General features: G+C 43.9%; 2 protein-coding genes across 10 annotated transcripts in view; one reads left to right on the top strand and one right to left on the bottom strand.

Moving 5' to 3' along the window:
* The window catches only part of Lrp4 (LDL receptor related protein 4), a 53,772-nt gene extending 52,485 nt beyond the window's left edge, over window positions 1–1,287 (bottom strand). For 3 of the 4 annotated variants that reach the window (XM_087654659.1, XM_087654660.1, XM_087654658.1), the window contains exon 1: window positions 1,061–1,287. In XM_087654659.1, the coding sequence (XP_087510785.1) occupies window positions 1,061–1,112 (52 nt within the window). In that variant the 5' untranslated portion in view covers window positions 1,113–1,287. 4 annotated transcript variants of the gene reach the window in all.
* A 13,391-nt stretch (window positions 1,288–14,678) lies between these two features.
* Cstpp1 (centriolar satellite-associated tubulin polyglutamylase complex regulator 1) overlaps window positions 14,679–17,163 on the top strand; it is a 164,301-nt gene continuing 161,816 nt past the window's right edge. For 3 of the 6 annotated variants that reach the window (XM_087650864.1, XM_087650861.1, XM_087650862.1), the window contains exon 1: window positions 14,679–14,751. Coding sequence is in view for 4 of the 6 variants with exons in the window: in XM_087650861.1 (XP_087506987.1) it covers window positions 14,706–14,751 (46 nt within the window). In the remaining 2 variants the exon portion in view is untranslated. The remainder of the gene's footprint in view (window positions 14,752–17,163) is intronic. The other 3 variants (NM_001429939.1, NM_001429938.1, NM_001013918.2) reach the window with 1 other exon arrangement.

The raw sequence follows: 17,163 nt of genomic DNA, 5'->3' as shown, positions 1-17,163 counted from the left end.
GCAGCCCGGGGAATCGAAGAACTGTATCTCCCCCACGTGGAAAAGCCGGCGGGTGAATATAGTTGGAGTTTAAAGATCGATCTTTGATCTTTGGACACAAACTCAGAGGCAGCTGCTAAATCTCAGGGTACACCCACGTTCCCAAGCGGCTGCAGAGAGGCAGATTCCAGTGCAGTCCTCAGTAGACACAACAGTTGCGTCCGGGCACCGAACACGTTATTAATAAGGAGCAGATGAAGCGGCAGTGCCGCTGCCATCCGCCCAGCTCCCCGGAGGCCAAGGCCCCTCTGCCTTCTGCACGGGTCGAGAGGCTGCCTTTGGAAGTTCCCTAAGAACGCGCCCCTGCTCTTTACCCGGGCCAGGACCGATCTGCCAGAGCCTTCCAGCAGTTTCTTCCCAAAGTTCCTCCCCAACCTCTTTTCCATCGCTGTTCCCCACCCCTCCCTTGGGGAGGATCCGGAGCAGGAAGCTGATTGGCCGCAGCCAGGAGAGGGAACCCAAAACTCCACTTAGGGGAGATGCTGCAAGCAAATATGAACCAAGGACCCTCGGAGAGAACAGGGGTTGGAGTCCGAGGAATTGCTCCCCAACTCCTAGAATCCCGGATGCTCAAGTAACTCAGATTCTGCTGGGCCCGCGATTCATCCAAGATCCCCCAGACCTGGAAAGAGAACTATTTACAATTTATGGGTTTAGCGACCATCCTACCCGCCTTCCTTTCTTTGCACGCATTCATTCGCACGCACCAGGGACACAGAAGCCCTGCCTTAACCTGAAAGGGAACCAGCCTATGGCTCGTTAAAGAGCAGAGATGGAAGCCGAGCAAGCGTCTTGGGTCTTCTCCCACCCGGCCCAGACTTTAGCGGGGACGAGTCCCTCCACCAATGTCCCCTCTCGAGTAGGAATTGCTGCCCGAGCTTCTAGTGAGTGAGCTCGAGGGTGGGACTTCAGGCCCCAGCCTGCGCGGTCCCACTCCCAGGAGGCGAGTCCTGCAGCGACCAGTCTCAGGGACAAACTTTCCCGGTGGCCCGGTCGGCGCGGGCGCTGCGACGCCGCTTACCGTGTGCGCAGAGCAGGGCGCCGAGCAGCAGCGCGCCCCACCACCGCCTCATGGTGCTGCGGCCGCCGCCGCCGCTCCCTGCCGGCCCGGGGGTCCCGCGGGCTCCCAAGGGACGCCGGGGCCCAGAGGATCAGCGGAGGATTCCCCCGGGGTGAAAAGCGTCCCGGGTCCAGCTCGGCCGGCGCGCCCTGCAAGTCACCCTCCGGGTTGCTGCTGCCTCCAGTACTGCTGGAGTTGAAGCCGCCCCGCCAGGGGACCGGGAGGGGGTGTCCCGAGCCTGGCCGCCCCGCCTCCCGCGCCTCGGCCCCCGCCACCACCACTGCGTCTGGTCCCGCCCCCGGCTCTGGCCCGGCCCCTTCCCGCCCTCTGCCCTCGCCCCCCAGTCCCAGGACCCCACCCGCCAGTGCCTCCCGCGCTCGCCCTAGCTCCTACTCAGTCTGCCCTAACATTCCTAGCCTTCCGGAGAGAGCCCCTTATCTGTCCCCATTACTGCTACTCAAATATCCCCGGCTTAAACAGAAAATTATCCTAGTGGCAACTCTCAGCCTGGGTTCATTCTAGTTCCACACCAGGGAGGAGCACCGGTGCTGACCCAAGTCGCCTGGGCGTGACCCCGGCCCCCCTACCGGCTCCAACTCCAGACTTTATTGTAATGTTTCAAAAATATGCAAGACTTGTTAGCGCATAATTCTCTCGGCCTTTATTGACATCAAACAAGGGACATCAGGGGGCCTACAGTGCTGTCTTAACTAGTGTTCTCACTGTCAAAATTCCTATTCTGAAGTTTTTCTTCTTGCACCCCGGCCCCTTCCCCGGTCTGGCCAGTGTTGTTCTAGGGCTAAATAATTCGGTGACCTCCCCTTTTCATTTACTCATTTCCTGAGGTACGGTTGTCTGGGTCCTGTCGCCCCAGTTCAAATGTCCAGATTTGGCCCAGACAGACAGACTCAGTTCCTCCTTACTGTCTGTTGTTAGCCTCTTCACGATCCTTGACTCTGATCCTGACAAGAAGGAATAGGGAGGTAAAGAAATAAGTCCGTACTTACTTCGGCTTCTGTTTGTAGGGCTTTTCAGCAATATGAAACGTTTGGATTACTACATAAACGTCTAATCCACTCTTTCTGTGGTCTGTCCCTCTCCCCACTGTATACTAGTAGGTATTTGTTAATTTTGCAGCCTCCTGTGTTCCCAGGTTGTTTTGTTGCTTTTTGCTTACACCCCTCAACTTTCTTAGGGCCTGATACTTTCCTCTCAGAGCAGATCTGCCAACAGTGTTTGGTTTTCAATCAGCTTCTCCTGGACTTAGCTGAGAGGGAAGTAATTGGGTATAGTGCAGAGTGGGTATTAGGCAATTTCTCCAAATGGGTAGGTTGACATTTCATCCTTGCTTGCCTTCCAGTTTTCAAAATTTTCGTTTTAAATTGCCATCTTTGACCAAAGCTAATATTAAGCATACTTTGTGAAAGCTACAATAACAGAAAAAATGTGATATTAACTTAGTCTAAGCTTTATGCTCTTCCTCCCTTCCCCTTGACCCCGAAATTTTTGCCTATAGATGGCAACTTGGTTGCACTAAGTTCATGCATCACCATGGTAACTAGTGCCTAGATATTTTCTGGCTGTGTAATTCTTCCTGGAACCTAAAGGCGGCAGTAGAATCAGATGAGGTTTACATGGTTTAGGGGCTTGGGAAAGTGTGGATTTGTCTGGCTTATATGCCGAGGTCAGTCACTTTAGTCTGAAGTCGAAGAAGAGAAAAAAAAAGGGAAGGCCGATTCCTCACCTGCCCCTACCTTTCTGATTTAATTCCCCATTGATCTTAGGATGTCAATACATGATGCTAAGGAGGACTGGCTATTTAAACCTGTGAGAAAGATCCTGTGATTCTGGATTTTGTTCCAAGTGACTACTAGGGATGTGGTATAATGAATATATTTGTCCCCCCCAAAAAATCCAGGACAGACATTGGCCATACTTCAATGTCAGGGGACTAAGAATTTATGAACAGTTTCCACTCCATATACAAATGACAGGTTCCTTTCCAGAGGAATGATTTGTGTTGTTTTCCTAAGATTGGAAAAGGAAGCAGGGGACTGTCAGTCCCTGTGTGTGTGTGTGTGTGTGTGTGTGTGTGTGTGTGTGAGAGAGAGAGAGAGAGAGAGAGAGAGAGAGAGAGAGAGAGAGAGAGCATTTTCATTGTGCATCCCAAGTCCTTCCCATGGTCTGGTGTACAGGGCCATCCTTGGCCTCTGTGAATCCCTGGGAATATCAAGGGGTAGAAACAACTTTGCATAGTCCCTGCCTGGGTCACCCCCTAGGGTGAGTTAAGGCTTGGCTGTCAGAAACTGTTCTTATGCCAGGAGGAGTAAGAACATATTTATTTTTACCAGGCCTCTCAGACTTTCTTGTTTGGAGTGAGAGATCCTGAAAACCATGCCAGAACAGGCTGTTTGTCTCCCTTTGTTGTCCTTCAGGACATGCCCCTAGAAAATTGGTAGGGTACTGCCAATTCCCGAGGGGTCTCAGAGGCGTTGGTTTCCTCAGAAACACCGGCCCCTTTCCTTCACCCTTCTAGGACATCCAGGGAGCTGAATTTCCACGATCACAATGTTGCCTTGCACCACACCATCACTAATGACCCTTTCAAAGGAAACACGGGGGCGGGGCGGGGGGCGCTACGGAAACAAGCAAGGAGGGAGCAGGATTTTAATCCAACTGGGGCGGGAGAATTCTGGTAACCCAGGCATCATTCAACAATTTAATTTCTAAGTACAATTCTTCTAAAAGTGATAAAAGCTTGAAGCTTCACATCTTAAGACGTAAATCAGAAGTGACTTTGCAAGCATGGGGTAGCAGCTGTAGGCATTTTTGAAAGTGGGCGCCATTGGCCTCTTGCGGGTTAAGTGAAGCCAAGTTTGCGGGTGAACATCCTATAATGAACAGGATACTCCCTAACAAGAAAGAATTGCCAGCCTAACTAGTAAGTGGTGCTAAGCTTGGGAAACTCCTTTATAAGACAACTCAAATGTGCAAATGAGCCTCCTCATCTTTGTGAACATGATATCTTATTGAAAGCAACACAAATGGAAGGGGGAAGTCCTGGATTTTTTCCCCAGGTGCTCTGGGTGTGATGGCTTAGGCCTGTTATCTCAGTACTTGGGAGGCTGATGCAAGAGGACTTGCAAATTGATGGCTGATTGTGCTACGCGGCAAGTTCTTAGGCTAGCCTGGACTCCAGTGTAAAACGCTGAGAGGCTGGGCCTATAACTGTCTACCACAGGCTTATTTCATATTCATCCCCACAGTCATCTATTCACTAAGTATGTAGTCAGGTACTACAGAGACTGGTGAACAGATATATTGGGATCTCTGGAATTTACACTCTAATGGTCCCATGAGGGCTCTCTTTGGAAGAAAAGAATGATCCCAGAAGTGAATTTAAAGTTAAATTATAGAGGGATCAAAGGAAAATACGAGATTCTATGACACGAGAGACTTGGTTTGTATCTGGAGGTTTTAAGGAAGGCCTGTTAGAAGTATTAACACCTCAGGTGTCATCAGAGAGGCTGATGTAGTTCAGTGGTAGGACATCCATGATGCACTGGATTAGATCATAACAAGGAGGAAAAGGAAGAAGGAGTCACTGGGCTATGAGTAGCTGAGGTTGGTACTTCTGGGGTAGAAGGAACTATATGTGCAAAGGCCCAGGGCCAGGGAAAGATCCATACAGCTTATGGGAAAGGATCCCAGGCTTCAGACATGGCTCAATGGTTAAGAACACTGGCTGTTCTTATAAGGATCTAGGTTCAATTCCCAGCACCTACATGGCTATATATAGTTATGGTTATCCATCTATAACTCCAGTCCTAGGAGACCCAGTGCCCTCTTCTGGCTTCCGTGTGCACCAGGCATGCACTCAGTGCGTGGATATACACACAGACAAAAGACTCATCCACCAAAAGATAATTTTTGAAAAAATAGAAAAAAGTGTCAAAAACATAAAAATGGCTGAGCTGTTATTGATGTTCGGGGGAGGGGCTGGATAGTTTTTTAAAATCAACTTGACACAAACTAGAGTTACTTGGGAAGAGGGAACCTTTCTGTTTTTCTTTTCTTAGTTAATGATTGATGAAACCCAGGCTCTACAGGTAGCCCTGAGTTACACAAGAAAGCAAATCGAGCCAGCCAGTAAGCAGCGCTCTGTTTTTCTGTGGTCTCAGCTTTAGTTTCTGTCTTGAGTTCCTGCTTTGGCTTCCCTCAACAGTCAACTGTAATCTGTAAGCCAAAATAACTCTTTCTTTGGTCACCAAATAGGTTTTGGTTAGAGTTTTATTTCAGCAACAGAAAGCAAGCTAGGCAGAGGCATCTACTGGATACTGGGGAGCAGTGGACTTATCAGAGGACGGTATTTCTGCAACCCTCCGCTTGTACATTAGTTTGGTTTTGGGGACAGGGGTTGAATTCATCTTGAAACCAAAGGGATTTTGAATTCCTAGCTCTCCTGCCTCCACCTCCTGAGAGTGCTGAGATTACAGACATGTGCCACCATGTCCAATCTCAGCTTCTGCGCTTTCTGGCATCGCTTTCCATCGCCTGCATTTTTTCCCCCTGGCTCAGCAGTGAAACTTGAGCCAGGACCTGGGGCATATGGCTGATTTTATACCCTGGCCTAACTTGGGGCACACCCTGAAAGGTGGGGCTTTGCAGAACATTTTTTATCTCCTGCAAGCTTGATAGTCACACACCCAACACAGATAGCTAGGGCCTTTGCAGAGAGGCCCTAGCTTATCATAGCTACAAAGATAAGTTTAGAGTGGTGGCTAACTAGACTGCTAAGGTGCCTGTTCAATGGCAAATACGAATCAAACATCAGAGTGCAAATGGTCTCTGTTTCTACGCATAGCCTTTTAGAATTTAAGTTCCATGAAGCAACAAAACCATAGTGATTTCCTTAAAACGATAACTCTAATCAAGCCACGTCCCAAAGCCCTTCCTTTGCACATGCTCTTCAAGGCTCTCCACCAATCTCTTCCTGCTCTTCCCCTCGCTCATGGTGTTCTGGCCACAGTGCCACTCCTTCAACTCTGAAGCAGACCATCATTGCTGTCATAGAATCTTTGCGTGTGCTGTGTCTTCTACTTCCCATGCTGTCTCCCTATATGCATCTTCTGGCTGGTCTTAGTTCACCTTCACAAACTGAGAGATGCCTCAGGTTGCCACCGTTAAGTGGTCTGGGACCCACCCACTCGCCACCCTTATCCTGCTATATTTCCGCTGGAGCAGCACTTGGCACTCTTGGAAATAAAGCTTGTGTATCGTTTTGTGCTTTATTGTCTCCTTTCAGGCGACTGAATAATTAGCTCTAATGGTGTGGGGCCTTATTTATACTGTTCTCTACCACCTTACAATTGTGCCTGCCACAAGTGGCTCAACACTTATTTTTTGGAAAAATGAATAAAAGCCAGATGACCTGCCAAGTATGGGAAAAGGCACAGATGAGTAAGACGGGATTCCTAACTTCCAAGATGCTCAGAACCCAATGGAGTATCACTATTTGCAGATGATATGACAGTATCCATTAGCAACCCCAAAAATTCTACCAGAGAATTCCTACAGCTGATAAACAGCTTCAGCAAAGCAGCTGGACATAAAATTAACTCAAGCAAATCAGTAGCCTTCCTTTATATAAATGATAAATGGGTTGAGAAAGAAAATAGGGAAACAACACCCTTCACAATAGTCACAAATAATATAAAATACCTTGGGGTGACTCTCACCAAACAAGTGAAAGAGCTGTATGACAAACTCTTCAAGTCTCTCAAGAAAGAAATTGAAGAAGACCTTAGAAAATGGAGAGATCTCCCAAGCTCATGGATTGGTAGGATTAACATAATAAAAATGGCCATCTTAGGGTTGGGGATTTGGCTCAGTGGTAGAGCGCTTGCCTAGCAAGCGCAAGGCCCTAGGTTCGGTCCCCAGCTCTGGAAAAAAGAAAAGAAAAAAAAATGGCCATCTTACCAAAAGCAATCTACAGATTCAGTGCATTCCCCATCAAAACTCCTACACAATTCTTCAAAGACAGGGAAAGAGCAATTCTCAATTTCATATGGAGATTTTTTTTTGTTGTTCTCTTTTTTTCGGAGCTGGGGACCGAGCCCAGGGCCTTGCGCTTCCTAGGCAAGCGCTCTACCACTGAGCTAAATCCCCAACCCCTAATATTATAGTGTAGATTTTTTTTTCTTTTTTCTTTTTTTTCTTTCTTTTTTTTTTTTTTTTTTGGAGCTGGGGACCGAACCCAGGGCCTTGTGCTTGCTAGGCAAGCGCTCTACCACTGAGCCAAATCCCCAACCCATGGAGATTTTTTTTTTAAAGATTTAAATGTGTATTTAAATGCATGCAATCCTAGAGCAGACCAGGAGATAGAGTCAAATTCCCCTGGAACTGGAGTTACAGATGATTGTGAGTAGCCATAAGTGTATTTAAGTACTTGGAATCAAGTTCCAGTCCTCTGGAAAAGCATTCTAGCCATCTCTCCAGGCCCAAAGTCTTATTGTTGAAATTCATTTTTTCTGGTGTGTGTGTGTGTGTGTGTGTGTGTGTGTGAGAGAGAGAGAGAGAGAGAGAGAGGCAGACAGACAGACAGAGACAAAGGGGGAAGGAGGGAGGGAAGTAGAAGAGACAGAGAGAAAGAGAGAGAGAGAGAGAGAGAGAGAGAGAGAGAGAGAGAGAGAGAGAGAGAGAGAGAGATCCAGGGATTCCCACATACTAGGCAAAGCATTTTACCAATTGACTACATTCCCCAGCCCACTGGTTGGGTTTTGATGTTTTCTATATTTAATTTTATTATTTATTTAGAGGTGGAATCTTACTGTGCTGCCCAGGCTGGTTTTGAACTCCTCTCTTTACCCTGGCCTCAAACTTCTAAATAGCTATGACTAAAGGCATGTGCCACCACCATCAGTCAGTACCTTCCATTTTGGGGCCATTTTATTAAATCAATTTGTTTTCTGTTTGCTATGAGGCAACCATAAATCCCAAGGATCAAATGACCTTTGCTTTTCAGACTCACAATCTATAAGGAAGCTAATGCATTTATCAGGCATTTATTGTACACCTGCCTTCTGGCAGACACTGTGAACAGTTTTAGGTGTTTAGAGATGAATGAAGACTGACAGCTTCGACCCTTAAGGAACGTGCATTCTTGCAGAGGAGTTTACAAATACTAACAATAATAACTTTAAAAGACTGTGACACATATCTGTAGTTCCAGCTCTAAGGCTAGGAAAATATGAGTTCAAGGTCAGCCTGGACTATACAACTAAACCCTGTCAGAAAGTGGAGAATCAGAAATTCTCTTCACTTCACTTACAAGATTTGACAATATAATTATCAATTTTTGTAGCCTTTGAAATTATGAAAGAACAAGAAGGTAAAAGTCTCTAATTGCCTTTAGCTCCAGTTAAATTTAAGCAATGTTCTTTTAACTATGCATTAAGCATTAAGAGTTTAAGGACATTTCTTTCTTTTCTTTGTTTCTTTTTTTGTTTGTTTTGAGATAGTCTCAGTATGTAGCTCCGACTGACCTCAAACTCAGAGACTGGCCTGCCTCTGCCTTCTGAGGGCTGGGATTAAAGACATATACTAATACTCTTGGCATGAAAATTTCTTTTTATTTGAAAATTCCCCAGAACTCTGGTTTGTTGACTTGTGTGGCAATTTAAAAAGATTAGACAGCATTTTAAAAACAGTAAACATGTTGCATCTCAGGCAGTGGCATAACCCTTATCCTCCACTTTGCTTTGTGCAAGCTTTATGTCTTTCAAGAATTACCCAGTGGCTCCGCACTCATTTCATGACCTGAATTTCTCAGTTTAAAGGCTATTTTGCCTTTAGCATTTTTCTGCCTGATGAACTCACAAAGAGCACATCCTAGTCTCTCGAACCTGTTTTGTAGCACAATCATCCAACTTTCATTTCTTCTTTTCTTGCTGTTTCCCTGAGGTTAAAAAAAAAATCATGTGTTTACTTTTCTGTAGTCTTCACATTTTTTTCTTTATCAGTCCCTTAGGTCATTTACAGACCCCAAAATATATTTTAATTTTCTCTTTATGCGATCAGACATCACAGCCCAGTAAGTTGACAAATCAGTATGTCCCAATATGGTTGCTTCTCTTTGTTTTGGGCTTGGTGTCTTCATTCTACCCTATGGGAAGAGCCTGTTCCAGTGTTTGCTTCTTTTTGTTTTTATACATGTATACAATGTATCTTGATCCCACCCATCTCCAATTCTCCCTCTAATACTTCCCCAGTGTGTTCTCTTCCTGTGTTCATGTTTTCTTGTATTTTTTATTTTAGTAACCCACTGAGCCTCATTTAGTGTTGCTTGGTGGAATGTTGACTGACAGGCCTTGAACAGGAACCAGAGCTTCAGTGAGTTCAGAAAGGCACAGCCGTGTCATGTCCAAAAGCCCGAATTTCTCTGCATTCTTTGCCACCCTTTGGCTTACATTCTTTTTGCCCCCTCTTTAGAAGGCAGTTTGGCAACATGTCCGTTTAGCAGAACAACAGTAGTAGGAACTGTTCCTAGGGTCCGTGACCTCCCAAGCCACGAATTCCCTCCTGTGCAGCAGGTCTCAAATCCAGTCAGTGAATGGTTGGTTGTCCCCATAGTCTTCATTCTACTTTCACAGCAGTGGACACATCTTTCCTGGTAGGTTGGTATTGTATGTGCCTCTGTTTATGGAGGCCAGAGGAGGACATCCAGTATCCACCCTTATTGCTCTTCACCTCGTCCTCTTGACACAGAATCTCTCACTGAACCTGGAGCTTGCTTGTTCTTCATTTCTGCTGGTCCTCAGTAAGCCCCAGTGATCCGTTGTCTCCACTTCTGCCTTCCCAATGCCGGGATTATGAGCCCATGCAGTCACGCCCATTTTAAAAAACATGGGTGTTAGGGATCTGAAGTCCGAAAGAGCTCTTACTGAGTCATCTTTTTTCTCATTTTCATATTGGTTATTTTATTTATTTACATTTCAAATGTTATCCCCCTTCTCAGTTTCCCCTTCACAACCCCTCTATTCCTCCCCCTCCCCCTGTTATTGAGCCATTTTTGACCCAGCTCTGAAATGTGTTTTTTTTCCTTTTTGTTTTTGTCCCTTTTTTGTGTGTGTGTTTCTTGTTTGGTTGGTTTTGGGTTTTTTGTTTGTTTGTTTGTTTTTTCAGGAGTATGGAGTCATCTTTTGGTTGATTGGTTTGTCTAAGTGATTATTTGTTTTTGGTAAAGTCTTAGAAATATGTTGTAATAATATAGGGACCTGAAAACCCACTTAAATTGAGGGTTGATAATTTTTTTCCACTAACATTCAACTGGATCACAAAAATATATACCTCTAGAACTCTTTTATACATTTATTTTTAAAATTAATATACATTTTATTTGTATATTAATATACATTTTGTGTAATGAAACTCAAGACGGATGATCAAAATGTGAATGCTTCACTCTTTCTTTAAAAGGGGAACAAGAATACCCTTGGCAGGGAATAGAGAGGCAAAGATTAAAACAGACACAGAAGGAACACCCATTCAGAGCCTGCCCCACATGTGGCCCATGCATATACAGCCATCCAATTAGACAAGATGGATGAAGCAAAGAAGTGCAGGCCGACAGGAGCCGGATGTAGATCTCTCCTGAGAGACACAGCCAGAATACAGCAAATACAGAGGCGTATGCCAGCAGCAAACCACTGAATTGAGAATAGGACCCCCGTTGAAGGAATCAGAGAAAGAACTGGAAGAGCTTGAAGGGGCTCGAGACCCCATATGTACAACAATGCCAAGCAACCAGAGCTTCCAGGGACTAAGCCACTACCTAAAGACTATACATGGACTGACCCTGGACTCTGACCTCATAGGTAGCAATGAATATCCTAGTAAGAGCACCAGTGGAAGGGGAAGCCCTGGGTCCTGCTAAGACGAACCCCCAGTGAACTAGATTGTTGGGGGGAGGGCGGCAAGGGGGGGGAGGATGGGGAGGGGAACACCCGTAAAGAAGGGGAGGGGGGAGGGGGATGTTTGCCCGGAAACCGGGAAAGGGAATAACACTCGAAATGTATATAAGAAATACTCAAGTTAATTAAAAAAAATACATTGTGTGTGTGTGTGTGTGTGTGTGTGTGTGTGTGTGTGTGTGTGTGTGTATGAGTGTAGATGCCTGCAGAGTCCAGAAGAGAGTGCTGGATCACCTCGTGCTGGAGTTGTACAAGGTTGTGAGCCTCCCAATATGGATGCTGGGAACTGAACTCAGTTCCTCTGAAAGAGCAGTACATACTTTTAACTGCTGAAGCATCCCTCCAGCTTTCATTTCTATTCTAAAGACTAATGTGCATGTTTCACTGAACAATTCATCTACCATGTATATGTTCCCAAAGTCTATTATGTAATCTGTGACCAAAGAGAAATCCCAAAATTAGTGGCTTCTTCTTAGAAACACAAATACTATCAGAAAGGCCAGAAAGGGCATCATACTTAGCATTGTTTGTTTTCAGTTCTTCCCCACTCCCTGCTAACACCCATCTTTTTAAAAAAAATGATTTGTTTTATGTATATAAATACACATATGTAGCTGTCCAGAATAGGGCATCAGATCCCATTATAGATGGTTGTGAGCCACCATGTGATTGCTGGGAATTGAACTCAGGACCTCTGGAAAAACAATCAGTGCTCTTATCCACTGAGCCATCTCTCCAGCCCTGTTTTCAGTTCTTAATAGATGGATAATTTGAAGGATATAGACAAATATAAAGAAAGAAGATATAGTCAGTAATTCCACCATTAGGAACAGCCAATATTTCTATGGAACCCCAGATATTTAAAGCTCTAGACTAGTAACCTCCTGTCCTTTCTAGACTTCCTTACCCAATCAGTGTTTAGAACACTCAGAGTGGAAGATTAGCTTTTAGCATAAAGATCCTTGGGATTTTAACAGAAGGAGTGGAACCGTAGAAAAGACCCACACATCTCTCCAGCGATGACATCTTGTTCTTATTTAGCTGTCTTTGAGTCATTAACAGTCGGGCGCCACTGGTGCTGAAACTTATCATTATTATAACCGCAAATGGGTTAATGCCCAAACAAAGCTCTATTCTTGGGGCTGGTTCCCAGCTTTACCACACAGACCCCAGTAGCAGCATCCTCCAAGTCCCAGGATAATGTTCCACAAATAAGAGGATGTCAAGTGTGTAGCCTGAACTCAAGATTTTCTGCTTTTATCTGGGAGCCCCCAGTTGCTAGCAAGACAGAACAAAAAGAAAAATAAATAAATAAACACCAACCCAACAATCCCTAAAAAAGATCGTGTGGTTTAGTGGTCAGACCACTAGCCTGGATGTTGATATAGTGGAGATCCACTTCCAGCCCTCCCACTGGCTAGATGGATAATATTAAGCAAGTCCTTTTTTTTTTTTTTTTTTATGACACATGCCTCTGTTTTCCTACTTAGAAAAAGGGGAATTGTCTTAGTTTTCATAAAAATATGTGAAAATAACCTGAAAATCAGATCACTCGGCAATAGGATAAATGGTCATTTTAACAATTACCATCCTAGAGAGGGTTGTAGCCAGTTGATAGAATGCTTGTCTAGCATGGATGAAGAAAGACCCTGCATCCTATACCAGCTCCAGATAAAACGGACTTGGACCTGGTGGTATGTGCTTATAATCTTAGCACTCCAAAGATGGAGGCAGAGGGATCAGAAGTTCAAGGTCATCTTTGACCTCCCAGTGAGTTACAGGCCGACCTGAGATGTGTAAGACCTTCATTTTTAAAATGTTATCATTACTTTATTTACATTACAGTAATAAGCCCAAGTATGAAAAAAATCATTAAATTTCTATACCCTCAAGCTGCATGGAGGAGTGGTAGAGGAAGGAGAAGGCAATTATTTCTAACCAAATTTGCAGGACTTCATATCACCTACCAACCTGGAAAATTCATTACCTCAGAACACCAAACACTGCCCCTTGTGTGCCTTTCTCCTTACCACATCCAAATTCGGAGTGACTCATAGGAGCCTAGAATGGAGTCTTATATACAAATTTAAGGGAAAGGGAGAATTACAAGGTCTGAGTAGCTCCTTGTTGGAGAGGCTAAGAATAGGCCACTCAGAACATGAGAGGAGCCTCCTCTTTGCTTCTTCCAGTGTAGGTGGCCTGCGGGATTCCTAGGCACTCCTTTGATGGCATACATTTTGTTTCCTTTCTTTGTCACAAAACCTCTCCTCTTGCAAATCTTCATCTTGTTGAAAGGGAGGGGACTTAAAAACAACAACAACAACAACAACAACAAAGGGAGGAGTGGAGTTGGGGATTTAGCTCAGTGCCTAGCAAGCGCAAGACCCTGGGTTCGGTCCCCAGCTCCGGAAAAAAAAAAAAAGAAAAAAAAAAAAAAGAAAAGGGAGGAGCAAGTGGCTTTTCCTGTTAGGTTTGGGTGGTGACAATGCTACAGACCTCTTTCCTGTTCTTGCACAAAGGGAGGAGCAAAAAGAAGTATCCAGTTATTTGAAAAGAAAGGAATAGTCTTCCTTCTTCAAAAAGGGCACAGCTGAGGATATGTAATAAATGTTCACGTTCTGATTTATTTCCTTTGAGAAGAGAAGTGTCTCTGTAGGCAAAAGGAAAGCCGCTTGGACAAGATGTCAAATAATACAGTATAGGAGCAGAAGCAGATTCTAATGGCTAAAAGGAATTTGAGAGGAATGGTAATTAACTTACAGAGGACTTTAGTTTTTAAAATTATATTTTACTGGGTGTAGGGGCACACACCTTTAAAACAGTAAAAACTCTGGGATCTGCAGGGGTATATCTCTTAAATTCAAGGCCAGCCTGGTCTACAATCAAGTTCCAAGCCCTCCTGGGCAATACAGCAAGACCCTGTCGAGATATATATTTAGGGCAGGGACATGTGGAGGTCAGAGGACAACTTGCAGGAGTTGATATTCTGTTTTCACAATATGGGGTCCCTTGGATTGTACTCAGTGGCCTTTAGTGAGTACCTCTATGTGTCTAACTAACCCTGTTAGAGGCTAAAGACATGTCCCTGATCTCAAGAAGCTTCCAAGATACAAAGAACATTTTGTACAAACTTTGTACAAAATTAATAATAGATAATGAGATCTCAGTGTTATGTGAGGTCATACATGATAATTATTATTAGGATAGGTAGAAACTATGACTCCAGAAATTGCGGATATGAGCCGCTGGTAGTAATTCTTCCGCATCACAAAATATGACATATTCAGAGGATTCACTTCACAGCTTCTAAAACCAAGTCCCAAAAATAGTAGGGGGGAGGGGATGGGGGCTTATGGAAAGGAAACCGGGAAAGGGAATAACATTTGAAATGTAAATAAAGAAATATATCTAATAAAAAATTTTTTTAGAAAAAAAATAGTAGTTAAAGAAAAACACTCAAGTGACTGCTTCCGGAACTTATGTGATAGGCTCCACGTTGCCAGTCGGAGACTGTTTACGTGACACCCTTTCAGCCTTCTAGTTCTCTGGCCGCATGGTGCCATGGCAACAGAGACAGGCTGTAACCTGGGTTCCGGAAGAAGAAAGCTGGAGCGTGGAAACTACCCGGTCAAAGGATGCTGAGTCCCGAGCGCCTAGCTCTACCGGACTACGAGTATCTGGGTAGGGGCCTTCTTTCAGCTTCGGGAAATGAGTGATGAGTTAGGGGAAGGAGTGGGGAGGAGACAGGGGCGGAGCCTGAATGGTAGCGGGTCTGGATGGGACCGGAGGGACAGAAAGAAGGGGTTCTAGGGCCTGAGCCTGTAATGAATGTAGGACCAAATCGGGATGAAAAATAACATTTATGGAGTAAAGAATGGCTGAATTATATGGACTGGCACTCAGTCAATGAGAATTGCATTCTAAATAACACAATTAAGAATCTGAGGCCTTAAATGAGGCTATTATATTATTGAAGCAAACTTGGCATCTGAAGTGACATCAATCATTTTGTGAATAATAATTTTGCCTTCATAGTGTGCTGTTATTTCAAGCTATTCTTTTTCATTAGGCATTTTGCACGCGATAAGCATTTTGCATGCAGCATTCTTTCTTGGAAGGGATTGCTGTGTTTTCTACTTGATAGATGGAGAAACTAAGGCTAAAGAAACAACTTGCATAAGACCATACGGTTAGATAGTATTAGGATCAGATTTCCCCACTGCAGAACTCGACCTTGCTCTTGAACTAAGGCTGTGTGGTAGTAAGGACTGTACTTTGTAAGCTCCCTGCAGTGAGCATGTGAGGCCTTTACTGCACACATTTGTGTATACACTTATATGCACACATACACACTTAAAAGTTCACAGACTTAAACATTTAGAGAAATTTTAAACTTATAGAAGACTGAGCTGATAACAGTTCTTTTTTTTTTTACCCCTCTATATCTTCTATCTAGCTTCTATTATTAATTTCTTGTGTTAGTCTGGTACATTTCTTGCAACTGAATATTAGCTCAGTGTGATTACCAACAGCTTATGGTTTACATTAGGGTTCACTCTTTGTGTTGTGTTTTCTGGACTTAGACAAATTCATATTCTCATATACTCCCATTCAGATGTAAAACAATTGTTTCCTTGTCCTAAAAATCCTCTGTGCTTCACCCATTCATTCACCCTTTCCGTTTCACTACTGATCTTACTGACTTTTAAAGTTTTGCCTCTTTGAGAATAGTGGGAGCCATTCCGTGTATAATAAGCTCTTCAGATGGGCTTGTTTCAGTGGGTGTTCAGGTTCCTCCTTGTTGTTTTGTGACTTGATAACTCATTTCTTTACATGGATGAATAACATCTCATTATATGAATGTAGCATACACATTTTTAAAAATAAACTACAACTCTGGATAAATGTTTTATATTTTGAGAATTGATCTCTCTATGTAGCCTTGGTTGGTCTTGAACTCACAGAGATCCTCCTGCCTCTGTCTACCCAGTGCTGGAATCAAAGGAATGAATTACCAGCACCTGGCAGATGGTTAAATTTTCTTAACGAAAAGTTGAGCCAAAATTACTTTTTAAATATAAAGACATTTATCTTGGGGGATGAGAGAGATAGCTTAGCAGTTAAGAGCTCTTGTTACTTTTCCTGTTTACCTGAGTTTGAACTGTGGCACCCACAGCATGCAGCTTAAAGTTTCTGTAACTCTGGGGAACCCAAGGGCTTCTTTTGACCTCTGCATGTGTGTGCATACACACACAGAAGACATGTATATAGAACAAAAGTAGAAATAAAAAGGTAGCAATTTATAGTAAAAAAGATGCTCCCCTCTTTCCCCACCAAGTCTGGCATATTCCACAGAGGTAACTACTATTGCTGGTTTTGTGTACATCCTTCCGGAGTTTATTTTGTACATAAAGGAACATATAGTGCACAGTTTTGTTTGTCTTCATTTAATGTATATCAAGAATAGGGAGCTTTGTCTTTTCTTTTGTTTTATGTTTTTGTTTTTGCTTCTTTGTCTTTTCAGACAGTATTGTAGACTTCAGTCACACCATGTAACTGAAGTTGCTCTGGAATTTCCAATCCTCTTGGTTGCCTTTGCCCCAGGTAGAAACCTCTCAAGTTGTGGGATGGCAGGTGTTACGCCGCCACCCCTAAACTGTCATTTCTTTTAAACCTCACTTTTAGCTACTTAAGTACTTAGTACTTAAAGAGTTTATTTAACCAAATCCATGTTGATAGATAGTGAATTATTTTTTAACTTTTTATGGTCACTAACTATGCCTCAGTGAATAACCTGCAATTCTGTTCCTTTGCATGCATGCATTTCTACAAGGATAAATTTCACAAAGTGAAGGGCATCGTATTTAACATTGATACATATGCCACATAGTCTTTCACAGGAGTTTTTGTTTGTTTGTTTTCTCTTTGGAGACAGGGTTTCTCTGTGCAGCTCTGGCTCTCCTAGATCTTGCACTGTAGACCCGACTGGCCTTGAAATCACAGAGATCCAACCTGCCTCTGCCTCCCATGTGCCGGGATCAAAGGAATACAGCCCCCATCACCTGGCCACAAAGGTTTCTATCATTTAAATCT

The sequence above is a fragment of the Rattus norvegicus genome, chromosome 3 (assembly GCF_021556685.1).
Source record: "Rattus norvegicus strain SHRSP/BbbUtx chromosome 3, alternate assembly SHRSP_T2T, whole genome shotgun sequence".
Classification (NCBI taxonomy): Eukaryota; Metazoa; Chordata; class Mammalia; order Rodentia; family Muridae; genus Rattus; species Rattus norvegicus.
Note: the sequence above shows the minus strand (reverse complement) of the source record. Positions and strands in the feature narration are given on the sequence as shown.